The sequence below is a fragment of the Macaca nemestrina genome, chromosome 10 (assembly GCF_043159975.1).
Source record: "Macaca nemestrina isolate mMacNem1 chromosome 10, mMacNem.hap1, whole genome shotgun sequence".
Classification (NCBI taxonomy): Eukaryota; Metazoa; Chordata; class Mammalia; order Primates; family Cercopithecidae; genus Macaca; species Macaca nemestrina.
The window spans coordinates 115,559,341-115,579,889 of record NC_092134.1 but is presented as its reverse complement, the minus strand read 5'-3'; the positions used below and the strand labels follow the sequence as shown (position 1 = coordinate 115,579,889).

At 35.4% G+C, this 20,549-nt stretch overlaps 1 protein-coding gene across 3 annotated transcripts in view; it reads right to left on the bottom strand.

The window, feature by feature from the left end:
* Nucleotides 1-20,549, bottom strand: part of LOC105492154 (inositol 1,4,5-trisphosphate receptor type 2) — a 493,933-nt gene that overhangs the window by 74,976 nt on the left and 398,408 nt on the right. For all 3 annotated transcript variants that reach the window (XM_071072009.1, XM_011759132.3, XM_071072008.1), the window contains 3 exons: nt 13,473-13,648; nt 4,244-4,408; nt 484-679 (listed from right to left, as the gene is read on the bottom strand). In XM_071072009.1, coding sequence (XP_070928110.1) covers nt 484-679; nt 4,244-4,408; nt 13,473-13,648 — 537 coding nt within the window. The remainder of the gene's footprint in view (nt 1-483; nt 680-4,243; nt 4,409-13,472; nt 13,649-20,549) is intronic.

Genomic DNA, 20,549 nt, shown 5'->3' with positions numbered 1-20,549 from the left:
CCCAAGTAGCTGGGACTACAGGCGCCCGCCACCTCGCCCAGCTAGTTTTTTGTATTTTTTAGTAGAGACGGGGTTTCACCAGGTTAGCCAGGATGGTCTCGATCTCCTGACCTTGTGATCCGCCCATCTCAGCCTCCCAAAGTGCTGGGATTACAGGCTTGAGCCACCGCGCCCAGCCTATTGAAACTTTTTACTGACACTGAGCTAGGATGATGTTTCTCGTGTAAGTATTTCCCTGTACACACTGACAGCTAATATACAGCCTAAGAGTATTTCACATTCCTGACTCTTAGTAGTAAACAAACACATTCTCAAAGTAATAAAAGAAAACATTTCCTCCATTCAGGTTTATCTGTAAACATATTCTCAAAGGAATAAAAGAAAACATTTCCTCTGTTCGTGTTTATCTGTAATCCTGTTAACAAGCTACACACAAGTCATATCTGCCATCATAGAAACCTCATTTAGTGGTAATAGCAATACCTGTAACAGGAGTTCGGTTTTTCAGCCTATCAACTTCCATAGTGAAGTCATCCTTCAAAAAAAGGAACCCAATAATGGAAAACAGGTAGACGAGGATGAGAGCCAGGACTGCAGTTAGAATAATAGAGCGGCCATTTCGTGTGACACTTTTTATGACATTCAGCAGAGTCTCTTCTCTGTACACCAAATCAAAAAGCTACAAAGATAAAGAAAACACTAATAAGAAAAGAAGGCATTGGAGGAAAAGGTGAACAAACATAAATATAATTACAAATACAAATGCAAACCATTCTAGTTTATATATAAAGAAATAACCTAAACCACCTTAAAATGAACCAAAGTATTTATTTCTTCTCCAGCTAGACTATATTAATAAACTGTTTTTCTGTAAAGATACATATAGCACAACATATAATGTGAATCTGTGGGTTTCATAACCAACATAATATCAATTTACTAAAACATTATAAAAATAGCTTAGTTTTATATTTGAATTCAGAAAAGTTATATTGTACTTTACCAACTGAGCTACTTATTCTTTATTTTTGGTCTTACTGATATTCTGCAGTTACTTCTGGAATATGTAAAATGGCTTAAGTGAGAATGCGAATTAGGTCCTCGTAAGTGATGAATAATTGAGAAATTCATTAAGTGTATTATTTAATCAAGGGATTAGAGGTGAAATTGTAAGAAGAGTTTCATGAGTCTGATGCAGTGGGAAAAGTATGAAATTTAAAAATATTTGGAAAATGCAAACATCCTTCCTTAGTAACAGGGTATAATGAGGAAAAAACCTATTACTTAAGTATATACTTGGAAATGGAAGTAGAAACAAAAATATAATATGTAATTTTGCTAATTGACTTTCTCTAATAGGTTACTACCTATTTTGTCTTCAGTAATAGAAAATCTACGCACTAGTCAAGCTCTGTGTTTGCAATCTGTAGTAGACACTAAGGACAATTTAATTTATTGCTACATTATAAAGTTGAAATTATACATTAGAAAGTACATGTTTTATTATTAAAATCTGGTTAAATGCAATAAAATCACATTCACTTTTAGAAAGGTATAAATGTCTGTTTGGAAATGAATAGTATTTAAAAAATTGGAATAATTGGAGTTTGTCTTCTATCTGTGGGCGGTAATTAGAGTTTCTGAACTGGCTGAAATGATCAATTATGTGTCATATACCCTTTCAGGGCCTTGGTCTATTTTTTTTCTGAGTACTGAGGGTTATACAGTTACTGTCCAATTTAATTGTAGTCTTGCAAATAATTGCTATCTAGATATTAACTTGTTTGCTCACCTTAGGAAACTGCTATTTTATGATGGTTAATTTTTTTTAAGGTCTATTTTGCTATCTATTTACCTCCTGGAAGGAGCAGTCAGCTTTAGAAATAAAGTCAATATTCTTCAGTACAGACAAATTAACTAATGCACATTCAACTTCCAAATTGTCAACATTGTGGCTTATTAAATTTATTTAAGCAGAAAGTTGACATAGTCGAGATTTTTCTTTAAGTTAACTCTGCAGAGGTTTAAAGAAAAAAAAATCTGGCAATGTGCTGTAGTTCAGCTCTAGAGAAGGTTTATAGCTTTCAGAAGCTCCTGGGATGCTTGCTAAAAATTCATATGCCTGGGTTCCATTCTAGGCCCATGGAATCAGAATCTTACAAAAGCTGTTGACATTGGGCAGGCTGATTGTTCTTTCCATTTATTTCTGAAAACAAAATCTAGAGTGTGGTTTTTATTATTCTGGATAAAGGACTGACAATTTTGGGTACAACAGGGAATTAATATTCACATATTTTTCAAATATAAAAAATCTTTAAAAAATATGCTTACATATGATTTTTGGTATTATGTATATTACAATTTTCTTCTAGTACTCTAAACATCAAAATAGACTATATCCTTTTCAGAACCAACCCAATAAGAACAAACTAGCATCAATACTGTAAGATTTGAAAGATAAAAGACCAGAGGAAAATACAATTAGAAAATGGGGTTAGTAAAAACATAAACATGAGTACATAATTTCACATGTTTTTCATATTATCTGATATGGTTTGGCTCCGTGTCTCCACCCAAATTTCATCTCGAATTGTAATCGCCATGTGTCAGGGGAAGGACCTGGTTGGAAGTGACTGGATCATGGGGGTGATTTCCCTCATGCTGTTCTTGAGATGGTGAGGGAGTCCTCTGGAGATCTGATGGTTTTTAAAGTGGCAGTTTCCCCTGTGCTCTTCTCTCTTTCTTTTGCCACCATGTAAGACATGCCTTGCTTCCCCTTCAACTTCCACCATGATTGTAAGTTTCCTGAGGCCTCCCCAGCCATGTGGAACTGTGAATCAATCAAAACTCTTTTGTTTATAAATTACTCGGTCTCAGGTAGTATCTTCATAGCCATGTGAGAATGGACTAACACATTCTCTGTTTAATGGATCTTGATATTCCTAGTCTCCCATAGTATCCCTATCCATTTTATAAACAAGAAAGTTGAGCACAAAAGTATTATAAATTCATCAAATCCTATACATTAAATGGGTAGAGCTTTCTGTATGTCAATCATACTTTAGTAAAGTGGTTTAAAAATTATAGAATATTACATGTCAGGTAAAAGTGCTGGGTATAATAGGACTTTATATATCACAAACAGGTTAAAAAATGAACTTTTTCTGGTGAATCAGGGCAAAAAGAATTCATATAGATTGTTAGAACAGAAAAAATATCTACTAATGAATAATCTAACTTAACTGCCTATAAGTTTATATGAAAATACAATAGACAAATCTACTCTTCACTGTGGCTCTTTCAAATGTTTGAGGGTATATGGAAAATTGGCCTCATTTCAGTCTTCTCAAATGGGTGTGCTAGATAATAGGGAGGCAGGAGGTGCTGGATTTGTCCCTCATGACTCAGCCAAATTTTTCAACAAAATGTTTTTAGATCTTTAACTTGTTTTCAGGGATCATCTCATTGGACAATGCTCTCCACTGCATGCCAACTGTGAACTGGAAAGATAAATAAATTGTTCCTATAGCATCATGATGGTAACCTGGTAGTGCTTTTTAAGTTTCAAAATATTATCACATATGTGTATTGACTCCTCTCCTGGTTTATGGCTATAAACCAGTACATATGTAGGAAGGTAAATCAGAATTTTTTTAAAAAGCAACCTTTAGAAAAAAAATCTGAAAGAGCTGCTTAATGAGTTAAATATATGTAGATAAGTTTAACAGCAATGACATATTAAACCGAAAACTAAAAGACTGTTCTTAAAACAACTGCCTTTTTGCTATGATTTTTTTAAATTCCCCTCATTTTACTTACATGCCACTCTAAAGGTACACACAATTTTTGATATTATAAATAAAATACAGTGATTTCAGTACCGAAGAAAATATACTCCTATTTTGTCTCCCACACTCTGTAGGAGAATCTTTAAATGTAAAGGGAAATATTAGTTGGCTGAAAGCAAAAGCAGCCCTTGTCATGTGAAGCCTGGGTCAAGAGGTGGGGTGACTGGTTGCTTCTCAGAGAGGAAATAAAGAACTCCACCACCTGTGTGGTTTCCCAAAGAAAAAAAGACTACGAATGATAATAATTCACGCTTTTCCTAGGAAATTCTAAAAATAACATAATTTGTCCTAAATGTCAGGCTTTGCTTAAAAAAAAAAATCAAAGGAAGAGGCATAAGAAGCAGCAGCATTGTGTACTTTTTCAGCAGTGATTGTCCACATAGCGATGTACTCACCAGGAAGCTATAGAAGAATTCATGGACAAAAAGGCCCAGCATGCAAACCAGGACATACGCCACGTGATAGAGAAAGGCCATATCCAGGATGACTGCTCGGTACCCACGGGTGAACGTGCCACGATTTCCAACAAAACTCACCAGAAATACAATTTTATTACAAAGCTAAAGGGAGGAAAGGATTAGAGATTACTGTCTTATTTATCCTGAAACTCACATGAATGAAAACTATTATTCATGAAGTCCATGACTTTTTGACATGGATGAAACTATTATTCATTAAAATCTATGACTTTTTGACACGGATGAAAACTATTATTCATAAAGTCCATGACTTTTTTCATAATTTCTCATTTTATAGTTCTTCAGTATTGCTTACAAATTGGCAGGTAAACATTACACATGCAAAACTTGCATCCTTTGCAGCTTCAGGAAGAGAGAGAATGATAAGAGACTATGCAATCAAGACAGGTCTGGATTTAAATCTTGGCTCTTCCATTACTGTTGTATGACCTAGTCCATTCAGTTGAAGGACTTAATGGTTTATTCTGAAAAACTGGAATAAAAGAATTTCCACCTCATAGAACCCCTCAGATGATTAAATGATATAATACGCATGAAGTCCTTAATACAATGACTCCTAAAAATATTACTTTTATTATATTTTTATAGTAACTGTAATATGTAAAATGTTTTTATTATGCTGTAAATATAACAGAAAAATATCTTTTCAGAAAATATCCAGAGAGCTGTTCTTGATTTTGTGTTTTCATTCTGGACTTTGTCTACTGAGTAGTATTTTAAACAAGTAAGTGATTAAAATTATTTTTGCATTTAATTTACTTTATATACATAGAAAATATAAATATACTTACATACCTGAGTCAAATTAATGTATGTATATATTTTCTAAGCCCTATGTGTGATAATAATTCAATAAACATTTTGGAGTGTTTATTACGCTTCTGACCATGTACAGTATTTATATTCAAACCACATTTTATATTGCCTTTTGTGGCATAATTTTCAAATGCAGAAATTTATACTGAGATCCTTTGGCAATAACAACGATGTGTGTGCACTGATTTATAAACTTAGCACCATCTATTTAGTTCTAGAATCACTGCAGTAATTATAAACCAAAGAGCCAATTTTGTGTCTAAGTCATCAAGGAAAGAATTACAGATTTCAAGGGTTTACAGTTTGCTCTTCTTAATTGTTCCGAGTTCTTTAGGTTATCTAATGGAACCATATTTGTCCTTAAATGTCCAGTCCTAACTTTGGAAAAACAGGTTGCTCTTTGCAACATTGTTGATTTGTTCAATATATATTAACAAATTATGAGGAATGATTTTTAAATAACACAAGAAGGACCATAACACTTTGAAGTAGATGCAAAATTCGGGGGATTGGAAAACCTTTTCCTTTCCATTTCTGAAGTTCAAATCAGTACAGATGAAGTGAGAAATGGGTTACTACTACATGTTTTGAAGAGCCAACCAAATTAACATAGCAACTAAAAAGGCCAAAACTTTCCTAAATTTCTCCCCTGCTGATTAAGCATCCTCTCAATAATCAATGTTGTTACTTCATTCATGTCTTACTTCACTGTTTAGTGTTTCATCATCAATATTTTATGCTATTATTAAGGATAGCTGTAGCAGAATGGATGCCTTTATATTTTCAGCCCAAGAGCAGGTTTAATATTATAAGAACTTATTATTTTAAAACCCAGGAAATATATAAAAATGCTAATCTATATGACATATTTAACAATAAACACCCCTGAAAATGGTGAAAAAGAATGTCCAGAAGAAGAATACTCAGTAGTTATTTAAATTGCTTTGAATGCCCATTATTATTTAAATTTGTACTATTTACCTTGATTCACCCACCAGAGTTCAATATGAAATAGAAATAAGTTGTATAAAAATAAAATTAATAAATGGAGTCATGAATTTTCAGAAAGATGAATATGTTTAAGACACATTGTTTATATGATCTCTAATTCTCTAAATGAAATCATAAAAATGATGCAGAAAAACTATTTATAAGCTCCATATACTGAGGAAAAAAATACACTGAATTTAAATTATCAAAGAGAACAATACGTTTCATTTCTCAAATAATGCAAAAACAAGGCTACATTTCTTCCTAAAAGAGACTCCACCATTTTCACCTGAAAAATAAAGATTTGCCTTATTTGTTTTCAGGTTTTGGTTTTTGTTTTATTTTTGAACCTTGATCTAGAGCTTGACGAATAGATTCCTGTTCTCTTCACTAAGTCTTGACGTGGAGTGGAGTTGATACTGACAGTGGCGTCTACCTATTTCTGCTGAGATCAAAAACAGGGAACTTGGTGTCCTTTTGTTTTAAAGTGTTCATGTGAAGGGGAAATATGTGCAGGAATAAATGATTTGGGTGGGAAAAAAGTTGAACTGTGAATCCTCCTTTCTTCATGAAATTTACAAATTGTTTTCATACAGAATTTTCCATGAAAGCTTGGAATATTTATGCCAACAATGAGCAAGTTGCTAAAACAGTTTCCCTTTTCATGTCATTAAAAAGTGGACATTGTCTAACCAGTTCTTCATTTGTCAATGCCATTATAGCAAGGGTCAATGTGGGTGACGAAAAGTGGATGGTGTGCCCAGGAAACTGGGCAAGATGGTCACAAGGCTCTTCTGAGCTGGTGCTAAGAGGTTCCTCAAGTCAACACACAAATGTCAATTTGAAGGACCATAACTGTCCTATTATATATATTTTCTTACTCTGTCTATTATTCAAAGCCATCCCTGATACAGTTTTTGTTGGGGATGAGGTGAATTGTGTGATGGTGGGGAAAGGGATGGAATTGAAACAGCATCAATGCAAGCTTTGGGACAGTTTTTTAAAAATGATAATACACCATCCAAATGATTTACCAATAGGTCTTCTGAAAAAAAAAGCAAAAGTAATGTTTGTTTAATTAATGTATACTAAAGTAAGTTCATTACATTTATTTAAATTTACTTAAATTACCTATTTGCGAATTATGAAATCATTACTAATTATTTACTAAACAACTAAATTACTTACTATTTACTAAATAATTAATATATTTAATTAATTTAGTTAACAATATAGTAATTAATTAGTAAATAATTTAACTAATTAAACTATAAAGTATATATGAAAATACTACTTATTTAACCAATAATGTAACGATTATTACCGAATAATAATAAAATGCTACTTTATTGAATAATTTAACTAATTATTTAATTAGATACTTTATCAGTTAAATAAGTTATTCAAGAAAGTAGTGTTTTCATATATACTTTATAGTTATTGATATGTCTTTGCAGGACTTTTAACAGTACAGTATAGTGGAAAGACACTGAATTCGAAGGCGGGTCATCTGGTTGCAGTCTTGGCTCTGCCACTAATTTCTTGCTTTGGTAAATCCTCCTGGTGTCTATAGGACTTTGTTTTCTCATATCTAAAATGAAATGCCTAGAAGGGAATAATCCTTAAGCTCCCTCATAGCTGTAGAATTCTGTGTGATATCCTTTACATGTTACTATTTTACTTGATCACAGACATTTATAGCTGCTTTATCTTTGTCTTTACCTTATTCATTTCGTGTTATTTGGTACTCCGTCCCTGATCAAGAATTCTATCCCCATCTTACATTGTTCGTATGGGAAAACATGACCTATTTTTTAGGAATAAATCATATAAGAAAAAGACTGTCTACTTATTTATTGAAAGGTAAAACTGAATTTATGATTTTCAACTCAATTACCATATTTTCATCAACCATGTAAGTTAAACTTCTTACTAAAAATGAGATGGTTTGATTCAAAAATCTCCATTTCAGGGGCATTGCATCTAAGGCAGGACAAGGTTCTAAGATCAATGTGTAAGGCAAAATTTGCATGCAGTCAAAATCACCCTGGAAATCTCTTAAATTGCTGACAAAACAGAACAGTAAGCATAGGTCATGTAAATGGTAGTGTCTCTTACTAAATTCAGCTCATCCTACTTTAACCCCAACACTGCAGCAGTTTTCTGTTTCTGCAACTAGAAGTAGTTAGGAGCATTCAGTGACCATATTATGTGAAAAAGAGTGTGTGTGTGTCTGTGTGTGTGGAGAGAGAGACAGAGAGACAGAGAGAGAGAGAGAGAGATATAAAATGAAAGTTGTTTACTCTCAATATATCATTGAATTTGTGTAAGTTAAATGAACGTACGGTGGAACTCAACCTCACAAATTAGCAGTAACATGAGGTCTCCCAGAAAGCTATCTACAGGTAAGTAACTAGGGACATTACCCTATTAAATCTGAACACAGTGGCTCATTGTTAGTAGACTAGCTATCTGCTAAGCTCCATTTGCTTCTTCTCTCTGCAAATGGTGAGACCAAGTTATTAAATGAATTACACATTTCCAGGTACTATTAGAAAGGAAAAATCATTGTAGATAAGAAGTTTAGAAGATATTAAAGGATCTTTTGCTGATATTTTACTACATTGTTATTTATTTAAAAGTCTGAACAACAAAAATTAATGGAGTGGTTAAACAGATTATATAACACCCATATGACTGGAAATAACAGTTATTAAAATGAGATATACAAATAATTTTAATGGCATGAAAAAATATTAAGTGACCCCGAATTTATAAAATGTGTGCTTATATTTGTCAGAATAATATATTAATTTCCATTACCAATAACCAACAATGCAGTGCAGAGGGAAGAAAACTAGACTGGGTTATAAGATATGCTTTATAACTGAGAAAAAAACACTTGGATTTTTTGAAATATCTCAAATATTGAGATCACTTCTGTGACAAGGCAAACTAGTTGAAATCTAGACCAACTGCTAGTTTTAGAAATGAATGAAGACAATAAAAAAGAAGCCAGTACTAAGTGGTTGAGTAACATAACACAGGTTGAGGATTTTCCTCCCTCTTGATTCCTTTTCCAAAAATAAGACTTTCTGCATTGGCTTAACATTGTGAAAGACAGAGTCCAGAAAAAACTCCCCGAGAACCAAAACACAAATGTTTTTACAATCAGAATAAGAATGTTTTACAATTAAAGGGTGCTTCATCTATTATTACAGATAGTTGGTAAACAGCTGCTATTGTTACTATTCTATCATTATCACCGTTACTAATCTTTTCTAAATCTTTTCAACTCACCTTCTCAACAACCCAGTGAAGATAGATCAGGCTTTAGCATCTTCCCTTCACTAATGAGAAGAATGAAATTCAAAGTCTTGCTGATTTGCCTAAAGTCTAGAACTCGGATGGTCATTAAGGCAAAACTGTCAGGTAGATGTCTTCTTCTGTTTTTCTTATTTCTGACACCTATACTTTTAGCATTTATAGTTTCACCCCTTACACAATGCAAACTTTTAAGTGTAAATAAATTAGGTTAATAAATGTACTAAAACTTAAGGTACAAAATATGACTAATTGATGTTTTCATGTATTTATTTCCTACCTCCTGGGTAATAATAAACCATAGATAGCTTTGTAGTGAACTTGTTTTTTGGTTTTTGTTTTTTCCTTTTTTTTTTTTTTTTTGAGACGGAGTCTCACTCTGTCGCCCAGGCTGGAGTGCAGTGGCCGCATCTCAGCTCACTGCAAGCTCCGCCTCCCGGGTCTACGCCATTCTCCTGCCTCAGCCTCCCGAGTAGCTGGGACTACAGGCGCCCGCCACCTCACCCGGCTAGTTTTTTGTATTTTTTAGTAGAGACGGGGTTTCACCGTATTAGCCAGGCTGGTCTCGATCTCCTGACCTTGTGATCCGCCCGTCTCGGCCTCCCAAAGTGCTGGGATTACAGGCTTGAGCCACCGCGCCCGGCCGTTTTTTCCTTTTTAAGATGGAGTCTCGCTCTGTTGCGCAGGCTGGAGTGCAATGGCACGATCTCGGCTCACTGCAACCTCCACCTCCTGGGTTCAAGTGATTCTCCTGCCTCAGCCTCCTGAGTAGCTGGTATTACAGGCACAAGCCACCATGACCAGCTAATTTTTGTTTTGTTTTGTTTTTGAAACAGAATCCCATTTTGTCACCCAGGCTGTAGTGCAGTGGCCTGATGTCAGCTCAGTGCAACTTCTACCTCCCGGGTTCAAGGGATTCTCTGGCCTCAGCCTCCCGAGTAGCTGGGACTACAGGTGTGCACCACCACGCCATACTAATTTTTATATTTTAGTAGAGACAGGGTTTCACGATGTTGGCCAGGTTGGTCACAAACTCCTGACCTTGCGTGATCCGCCCACCTCAGCCTCTCAAAGTGCTGGGATGACAGGCATCAGCCACTATCCCCAGCAGTGAACTTGTTATGTTAAAATGAAGGTAGATGATACTCACTAAAACATTTTTATTTTATTTTTTGTAGAGATGAGGTCTCACTATGTTGACCACGCTGGTCTCGAACTCCTGTCTTCAAGCAATCCTCCTGCCTCAGCCTCCCAAAGTATTGGGATTACAGGCATGAGCCATAGCACCCAACCTAAAACATTTTTATTAATCCACATAATATTAAACTTATAGATAAAATTTTTTCTATCTATATCTACAATATAAAAATGACAATTATTCCATTGAATGTGTTTATCCCAAATTAAAGTTGATTTTTTTTTTTTTTTTTTTGGTCAAAATACTCTGAGCAGCCAGACACAGTGGCTCATGCATGTAATACCAGCACTTTGGGAGGCCAAGGCGGGTGGATCATGAGGTCAGAAGATCGAGACCGTCCTGGCTAACACGGTGAAACCTCGTCTCCACTAAAAATACAAAAAAGTAGCCAGGTGTGGTGGCACGCACCTGTAGTCCCAGCTACTCAGGAGGCTGAGGCAGGAAAATTGCTTGAACTGGGAGGTTGAGGTTGCAGTGAGCCGAGATCACGCCACTGCACTCCAGCCTGAGCGACAGAGCGAGACTCTGTCTAAAAAAGAAAAAAAAAATGCTCTGAGTTGGTAGACCATAATGTATCATTTGATTGTGCAAACAGATGTTCTATTCTGTGAAGGTCATTAGAGTCCCCAGATTTCTACAGTTAATAAGGGAGAGATGTGGCATATCTACATGTATATTCTTTCTCATAAATAAAGTGAAATATAAAACTTGCCTCTTCTATGAAGAGTCATTTGCTATAGCGGAATTATTTTCACCAAACCTGGCAAAAGCTATCTTCTTATCCTCTCCCATGAGGGGGAAAAATATACCAAATGTCTTTGGTTTCCCCTAATAGACATTAGAATGTTATTCCTTATCTCTTTATATATTCTTGGTCCAAAAACAAAGGAAATGCAAATCGGTGAGTATGACACATCAGCTTCTGGATGGCAAGAACCATTTCCTTTATCGTCTTGGTATTTTTAGTGTCTATTATATAACAGAGGCCCAGTAAATGATTATTACTTTTGGCCCAACTCTAGCTATTATTTCACTTTGTCAGACTCATTTTTTTTTCACTTGGATTTATGTCTTCTTGAGGGCCAGTTACCAGTTTACAAATATTATTTGCTTCTTCAAATAATATAGTTCAATATGCAATGTATGTTTTTAAAGAAAAAAAAGTCAAACACATAGGCTTAGAAAAATTTAGACAAATTCATGAAGATTCTCTAATTTGCTTGTTTGGTAATATGTAAAATTAGCTTATTTCCAAGGCATTGAAGGTACATGTTCAGTTCATGTAAACACCTTCTGAATGTTTCAATGCCAGCTGTTAAAGCAGAGAAACACGGAGCTGGGAAGGAGTAAGGCAGGTAGGATTACATTTATAAATGTGACAACTTCTCCCCTCAAGAAACTTACAGAATAATATATTTGGAATTTTACAAAATTATTTACTGATAGACTTCTTTGTAGGTATAGTACACTTCCCTTCATTGACAATGATTGAGGATAATTGGCAATTTGGTTGCCTGAATGTTGTAGCTAATTGGGAGCTGTCAAATACATCATGTCTAATTTTTGAAGAATTGTAGTAAAATAGAGGTCAGAAACACAGAAACACAGAATTGGCCATATTAGCTCAGCTTTATAATTCTTGAAAGTTTGGTTGACTATTTTATTAATTAATTCATTTTAATAAATAAATATAATAAATACATTTTATTAATCAAATATTTGCTAAATATTAGTTATTATTAAATCTTCGCTAAATATTAAATATTTATTACTAAATAAATATTTGCTATATATTTTACTTGCAAGCCACTGTAAATATATAAGAATACAAAGATAATTGTTCACTTATTCATTCACTCACTCATTAATTTATTTATTTAGGAAATATTTACTGAGCACCTATAATGTTCTTGATATTGAATGATCAATCCTTAAATATAGTAAAAGGTAGTAAGGGAGATTAGTCCTAATTACAGATACCAGAATATAGGACATTACATTGGAAACCCAGGAAAAGATCAAAAGTGCCTAGGTATTCAACATATAGATTAGCAATACTTATTTTCTTACCTGGCCGTTTGTTATTTCATCAGCCTGATGGTTTTACCTTTTAATATCCCTGTATGGCTGTGCCATGCATAACGTTGGGTAGTCCCTTCAAAATTGTATTTCTCGGGTAAAATTATTTCTATAAATGTATCACTCGCTTTTTGAAATACTACTACTCTGGTTTACTTATTCTAAACTCACCTAACTCAAGCTTAACAATGTGCTTCCTTATTCTAATATTTCAAAATTTGGTAAAAAAAATTCATCATATCTATGACTTTCATCAGTTTATAAAATTTGTTCACATAAAAAGAACCCAATTTAGTACTTTCTCATATAGAAATCCTTTTTCTTAGGTCATTTGATGAAAGGTGCTCACTTTCAAAATTCTATTGAACATAATTTAATCTTTTTTGGATGATTTACGATGTCACTTTGGAATATTAACAATGGCTCAGTCATTTTTGTCAATAGCTGTGGGTACAGGATGCAGAATGCATTAAAATTGGATTGGATTAAATTGATGGCAGAACTGGGTCATTCCCCAAATGTTACTTTCTTAAATATAGCAGTCTTTTATCTGTCATTTTTTCTTTCACTCTAAATTAAATAAAAAAAATGTACAAATCATGCTCTGGTTAATTTAGATTTATAATAAATTAGAATTCACCATGCACACATGAATGAAAAGCATATAGTTATATTTTTATATTTCATACATTTTTAAACTAATTCTGTAACAAGTATAAAGCTAAGTAAAGTACTTACATTAGCTGCACCAAGAAGTATTAAGGTAGGCCCAAGACCTATTGTGTATATTGATCTAAGCATTATTGATACAAGAAACGGCCGAATACCCACAGGCTTGGAGAAGAAAAACAGCATAGATGTGCAGATTGCAACTGCTATCCAAAGAAGAACCGAGAACAATGGAGAAAGTGTACCTGTAAAATGTGGAAAAAATGTATTGTTATTAAGAATAAAACTAAAAAATGCTAAAATATTTGCTGCTCTACTTTATATGTTATCATTAAGTCAAAGCCATAATCCACTAAATTTCAAAATGACCCCATCTACATTCTTCATATTTCAAGGAAATGTCTTTGAACACGTTACTCATTATTACATTTCCAGAAAACCTGTGATTACTTTCAAGCTACTTAAACACTCACTAATGTTCCTTTTATTAAGTCAGACAATTGTTCATCTTTCTCTCATATGAGGATGATTCTCTAAATACTTTTGATAGACATCTCTCTCAGGAACCTTAATTCAAAGTTTATGATTAATGACCATTAGTTATATAGCTAAATCATTAAAAAATTGAATTCATACCTTGTCTTGTCCTATTAGTATCAAGTTTCCATATTCTAGATTCCTCTGAAGAATCTAGTAGAATAACCTTTATAAAATAGACACACGCTTTAACTGCTAAACACACATGCATAGATATGTGTATGAATACGCGCAAGAGTGTGTGTATTTGAAGGCCAGCTCAACTTCTAAATAAAATGGTTAGCTATTTAATCATCAGAAAATTCACATTCCAAATGTCTTAAGAAACAAACTCCGTTACACATAAGATTTCTTAGAAACTCCCCAAAAGAGAGGCTCAAAAATATTCTTTCTTTAATAAGTAGTACAAGTCATTGACATTTGCACTGACATGTGCATTCAAGGAATCCTTTCCTGAAGGTCACGTGGTGCTGCATTTGCAGAAGTAAATTAAGAGGCAACATTCTTGGGCTGGTTGGATCTGCTCTGGGGCCTCAAATGCATGTCTATAGGCTGACATAGAAAGGAAACAACAAAATGGAGATTTTCCACTACATCCTCTGGTAAATATTCAATAACAGTCTTATTCTTTTGGCCACACCTCTTATCTTTATTTATAAAATTTGCTGCTGCATGCAAAACACCTCAAGGACTTGGTGTGCATAGCTTTTGTAGTCATCAAAACTCTGGGATTATTTGACTCCTTTAATGAATTCTGTATAAAACTCTTAGTTCACAGTGTGTGCTAACATCTCAGAAATAGGCAGGAAGATCCTGCTAGTTGTTAAAAGACAAACAAAAAATCAGATAATGAACAGCATTCATTTAGACATGTTTACTTTTGCAAGGTTTGTTCTTATGCTGTCTCTGAAAGCACATAATGATGAAAGGAGGTTGGGAAGAGAGATGTGATATCCCCCCCCCCCCCACCAAATTTATAATCTCATAAGATTAATTTGGAGATGGGGAAAGAAAAAGGGTAAACTGCTCTGAAAGTTACCTTCAATTCCTGTCCTCTGGCAATGCTAACATACAGGTACCCTACTCGTGTTTACGATGATGTTGGCTTGTAAGCACTCTACATCTACCAAAATACAGACTGACCACCAACTGCCTTGACCTCACAGATCTCAAACAGCCATAGAGTAAATAATGCCTTCAACTTTCTCTCTTGCTTACTGGGACTTGAGACTCCATCAGAATGTAAACTCTAAAAGGATGAGGGCCATCCCTAGGCCTATCGCCATGCCTGTTACAGAACAACAAATAAAAATTTGTTGATTGAGTAAATAAACAAAAATATATTCTGTGAGTTTGTTTTGAATAAATAACTAAGTCTCCAGTTATCAACTCCCCAAGTCACACAGCTTAGGTTTTAAGTTCACTAGAACTGACAACATATTCAAGGCACATTTACATCTGACTTTTCAGCATAATTCATAAGCAATGTCTTGGTGACATTCTTATTCTAGAATAATTTGGCATAGATAGTCACATTGTGCATTGTCACTAATTCCTGATAAACTATCTACCTCTTTCCTATTCTTTTCAAGACAATATCTGGTTTGCTGAGATTTTCCCTTGATCAAACAGAAATTATAGTCATACAATTAAAATTGGGTGTTTGATACCTTTGTGAAAAGGACTCAAAGAATGTCTAGTATAGTAGCTAGCACATAGATTCACACTAAATACGTATTTGAATGAATAAACTCAAAAGTTATTTAAAACAGCTATTGACGGGCCAGGCGCGGTGGCTCAAGCCTGTAATCCCAGCACTTTGGGAGGCCAAGACGGGTGGATCATGAGGTCAGGAGATGGAGACCATCCTGGCTAACACGGTGAAATCCCGTCTCTACTAAAAAATACAAAAAACTAGCCAGGCGAGGTGGCGGGCGCCTGTAGTCCCAGCTACTCGGGAGGCTGAGGCAGGAGAATGGCATAAACCTGGGAGGCGGAGCTTGCAGTGAGCTGAGATCGCCCACTGCACTCCAGCCTGGGCGACAGAGCGAGACTCCGTCTCAAAAAAAAAAAAAAAACCAACAGCTATGTTTATAATTCTCTTCTCTAAGAATGATCATATTGGTTTCTATCTGAAGATTCAATGCTAAAAAGAGAACTGAAGTCTCTCTGACAAACTCTAGAGTAAAGACAGTGCAGATTTTCTTTGAGTCTTGCACAAAGTCTTGCTCGCCTGGCTAAATTTTGTATCTTCAGTAGAGTTGGGGTTTCACCCTGTTGGCCAGGCTGGTCTCAAACTCCTGACCTCGGGTGATCTGCCTGCCTTGGCCTCCCAAATTGCTGGGATTACAAGCATGAGCCACCTAGTCCAGCCGACAGTACAGATTTTCAAAGCCATTCTTTTCCCATTTCTCTCCTTAATACTCTATATATGTATCCATTTTCTATAATAAACATATTATTTTAATAATACAAAAAGTTTTATAATTTACCCTATACATTTATAAATCTTAGAAAGTATGAAGTTTATCCTTTATGAAAGAAAATCCAGAAAGCAAAATTGCAAGCTTCAATCCAGTTCACATCATGGAGCTCTGCTATCTACCTCATGCAGACTCTATAATTTCCTGTACAGAACATGCTGCTTCTTAATTCCCTGTTTCTCTCCATCCCTCTGTCTCCCAAGTAGCCTTACGAGATCTTTCTGTTTCCTCTACCTCAGTCCAGCTAAAGTAGATATCCACTCAGAAATCCCTGGGTGGCCTTTACTATTGTGCCTTATTCATTTATTGGTCCCTTAACTAGACTGTGAACTCTTTGAGGACAAGGACAAGTTTACTAATCTTTGTATTTAACAGTACCTGGCACATAGTGGCACTCCATCAACAGTTAAGTTGAAGGAATTGAAATTGAAAATGAAGAACTCATTTTCTTTAACACAAAGCACTTGGCAGAAAGAAAGAATTACACTACAAATTTTAATATAATTTAAAAAAATCACATGCTATCTTGGTATAAGGAATTCCCATGGCATCAATTTTCTCCACTAACTAGTCTGCCTTTGCCAAATGAAATCCAGGATAGGGGTATCTGGCGTGGCAGCCATCAGCTTCTGAGTGGACTCCCAGGACATTCCCAGCACCAGAAGCTGCTGCTTCAGCCACAACCAGTGTAGCCTCATTCCTCAACATTGGCACTTTTCCTTTTTAGAGAAGCATATGATAAACAAACGCCACAAAAATCAATCAGCCAAAGAAACCCAACCCAAAACCTTTAGCCATAAAAAATAGGCCCTGTACTCCTGAACAAATTGAAACGAAACTCTTCAAAGCCTGGCAATTAAAGGAGATTCTCTATCTGCAGTAGAGGGTGAAGAGTGTCCAACAGGCTGGTCCTCTGAGAATTATCTCTGCCTTAAATGTCTCCTTTTGGTTACTGTACCCCACTACCTGGTTGAGGAGGGAAACTACTCTCTCAGTTAATATCATAACCCAAGTGTGAATCAATTATTTGAGCACAAGAAACTCCTAGCAGTTCAGGTGTTCAGACCGGAAAATATACTTGGAGGAAGCATACATGGCTCCTTCCCTCTGCCAATCCCTCTGTTCTCACCACCACATTGGTACCAGCATGTATTAGGATCTGGGGTTAGAAGGGTGGCATATTTTAAGCAGAGCTCTTTTTTTGTAGTGCAAGACTTATCAGCTGATTTCATAATCAGCTTCTACACCGAGTCAAGGAACTTCAGGGTTGGACAGAATCCTTACATTTATTATTATTTTTTCTTTTTTAACTTTATCCTTTACCTAGATTCCCCAAATGTCAACACCTCATATAACCACATTACAATGATCAGTATCAGGAAATTAACATTGATAGACCACTTTTACCATCTATCTAGTCAAAGTTGGTCATTTGCCCAATTTATGTCCTTCTTCTGAACCAGGGTCACACACGGGATTCAGTTGTCATGTCTCTTTAATATCTTTTAATTTGGATAGTTCCTCAATCTTTCTTTGTCTTTCATAAGCTTGACACCTTGAAGAGTACTGGCCAATTATGTCGTAGCATAGCCCTCATTTGGGGTTTGTCTGAAATTTTCTCAGTTAATTCATTTTTGGAAGATGATGTTACATCCTTGTCAGTGATTGTATCAGGAGGCACGTGATGTTGCTGGGTTTCATTACTGGTGCCATTAATGCTGATCACTTAGTTAAAGCGATTTCCCCCACTTTAAAGTTATTATTTTTCCTTTCATAATTAAGTATATTGTGGGGAGAGACTTGTACATTATACACAGGTTATATACTTTTCATCATATGGTCACCCATTAATTTTAGCATCCATGGATAATTTTTACTACTGTGATGTTTGCCAATGAGATCTTTCTGTTTCCTCTACCTCAGTCCAGCTAAAGTAGATATCCACTCAGAAATCCCTGGGTGACATTCTATTTCCATCATTCTGTCTGTATTTTATTAATTGGAATACAATTATTAAAAAAGAGCTTTCTCTTTCCACTATCAACAGGAACTCCTGGATTCTTATTTTATGCTATGGGAGATAATGTGTCACTGTCAATAATCTTTTTCTCTAAATTTTCTCGTATTTGACCACCTGGAGACCTTTCAAGTTGGATCCTGGGTTCTCTGACATGTCTCCATCATTTTTAAGCACTTCTTGAAGGAATTTTCATCCATCTTTAATCTCACCCATCTCTAAATCACTTCACAGTGGCCCTGGCAAACAGTTGTTCAGCCTGTTAGACCAAATCCAGCATCAGAGAACCTTCACCACCAGCACAGAGCTTTCTTCCTCCAGACAATTCTGATGGCCAAGTGTGTGCAACAGTCTTAGCTCTGTTTCCTCAGAATTCATAGCTATGCAGTGTGCAACAGATTAAGACTAAGCTAATCCTGACCAAAATGTTAACCTTATTCATGGAGCTCATTAAATTAAATAACTCATCCAGAACTATAACCAGATGACCCAGACATAACCTTGGGGTTTGACATTGCCAAAATGGCAGCTCATGCCTTCCCTTCCCTCAAAGCACCACATCCACTTAAATATCCTAAGCTGAGGCTCTACCTTGGTTACTGCTGTTAACTGCTGTCTAGTCCTTTTCCAGAAGTAAAGTCTGCATCTGCACCTGATGATAGCGCACCATGTCTTCCAGCGTTGCGTTTGTTAGTCCTATTTCCGGGACTAACAAACTTATACCTCCCATAACTAGGAGAAAATTGATGCCATGGGAATGTCTTATACCAAGATAGCATGTGATTTTTTAAAATTATATTAAAACTTGTAGTGTAATTCTTTCTTTCTGCCAAGTGCTTTGTGTTAAAGAAAATGAGTTCTTCATTTTCAATTTCAATTCCTTCAAACTGAAATTTGGTGATTTCAATTCCTTCAACAACTGTTGATGGAGTGCCACTATGCGCCAGGCACTGTTAAATACAAAGATTTTACCATCTTTGTATTTTAAAAATTACAAAGATTAGTAAACTTGTCCTTGTCCTCAAAGAGTTCACAGTCTAGTTAAGGGACCAATAAATGAATAAGGCACAATAGTAAAGGCCACCCAGGGATTTCTGAGTGGATATCTACTTTAGCTGGACTGAGGTAGAGGAAACAGAAAGATCTCATAAGGCTACTTGGGAGGCAGAGGGATGGAGAGAAACAGGGAAGTAAGCAGCAGCATGTTCTGTGCAGGAAACTATAGAGTCTGCATGAGGTAGATAGCAGAGCTCCATGATGTGAACTGGATTGAAGTTTGCAATTTTGCTTTCTGGATTTTATTTTTAAAAAGATAAACTTCATACTTTTTGAGCTTTAAAAATATATAGGGTAAATTAAAAAACATTTGTATTATTAAAATAATATGTTTATTATAGAAAATGGATACATATATAAAGTATTAAGGAGAGAAAATGCTCCTCCCGTCCCACCATTGATGGGTAAAGAATGTCTTTGAAAATCTGTTATTTCAAGTCCTTTTTCAAGGACCAGTTGCACCAGCAATACCTGGTGAGCTTATTTAAAAATACATATTTTTGAACTCTAATTACAAGGCAAATCTTCAGCCTCAGTTTCTTCATCCATAAAAATATTCTTCATCCATAAGGATATTCTTCCTTCATAAGAATACAGATTTGTCAGGAAGATTAAGTGAAATGTATGCGAAGTGCTTAGCATTTTCCCTGACCCAGTCTAAGTGGTGAACAACCTCCGCTGCTGTTATTATTAGTAGTATTACTTTTATAACTATTATTGGCCAGGCAAGTGTTACAAATACCATGTGTTCTGCTTCTCCTGAATGAGTAAAGAGCAACTGCCCAGAGGGGTGGCATTTCCCATCACTCTTATATTTCATGTACAATAGGTGGCAGCAGAGCCTACATACATTGGCTCCGGTGGTCAAGAAAGGGAGATCATGGAATGGAACTCAAGGGAAATTAGGTCCTGTATGAAGAAGGGGCGCCTGTTAATGACATGCTTCCAATCCATGGAGAAAGATCCTAGATTGGACACAAAAGGGTTAGCCTTCTACTCTAAGATCTGCCATTTTTTAGGCTTTCTGGACTTCCATCTGTTCATCTGTCAAAT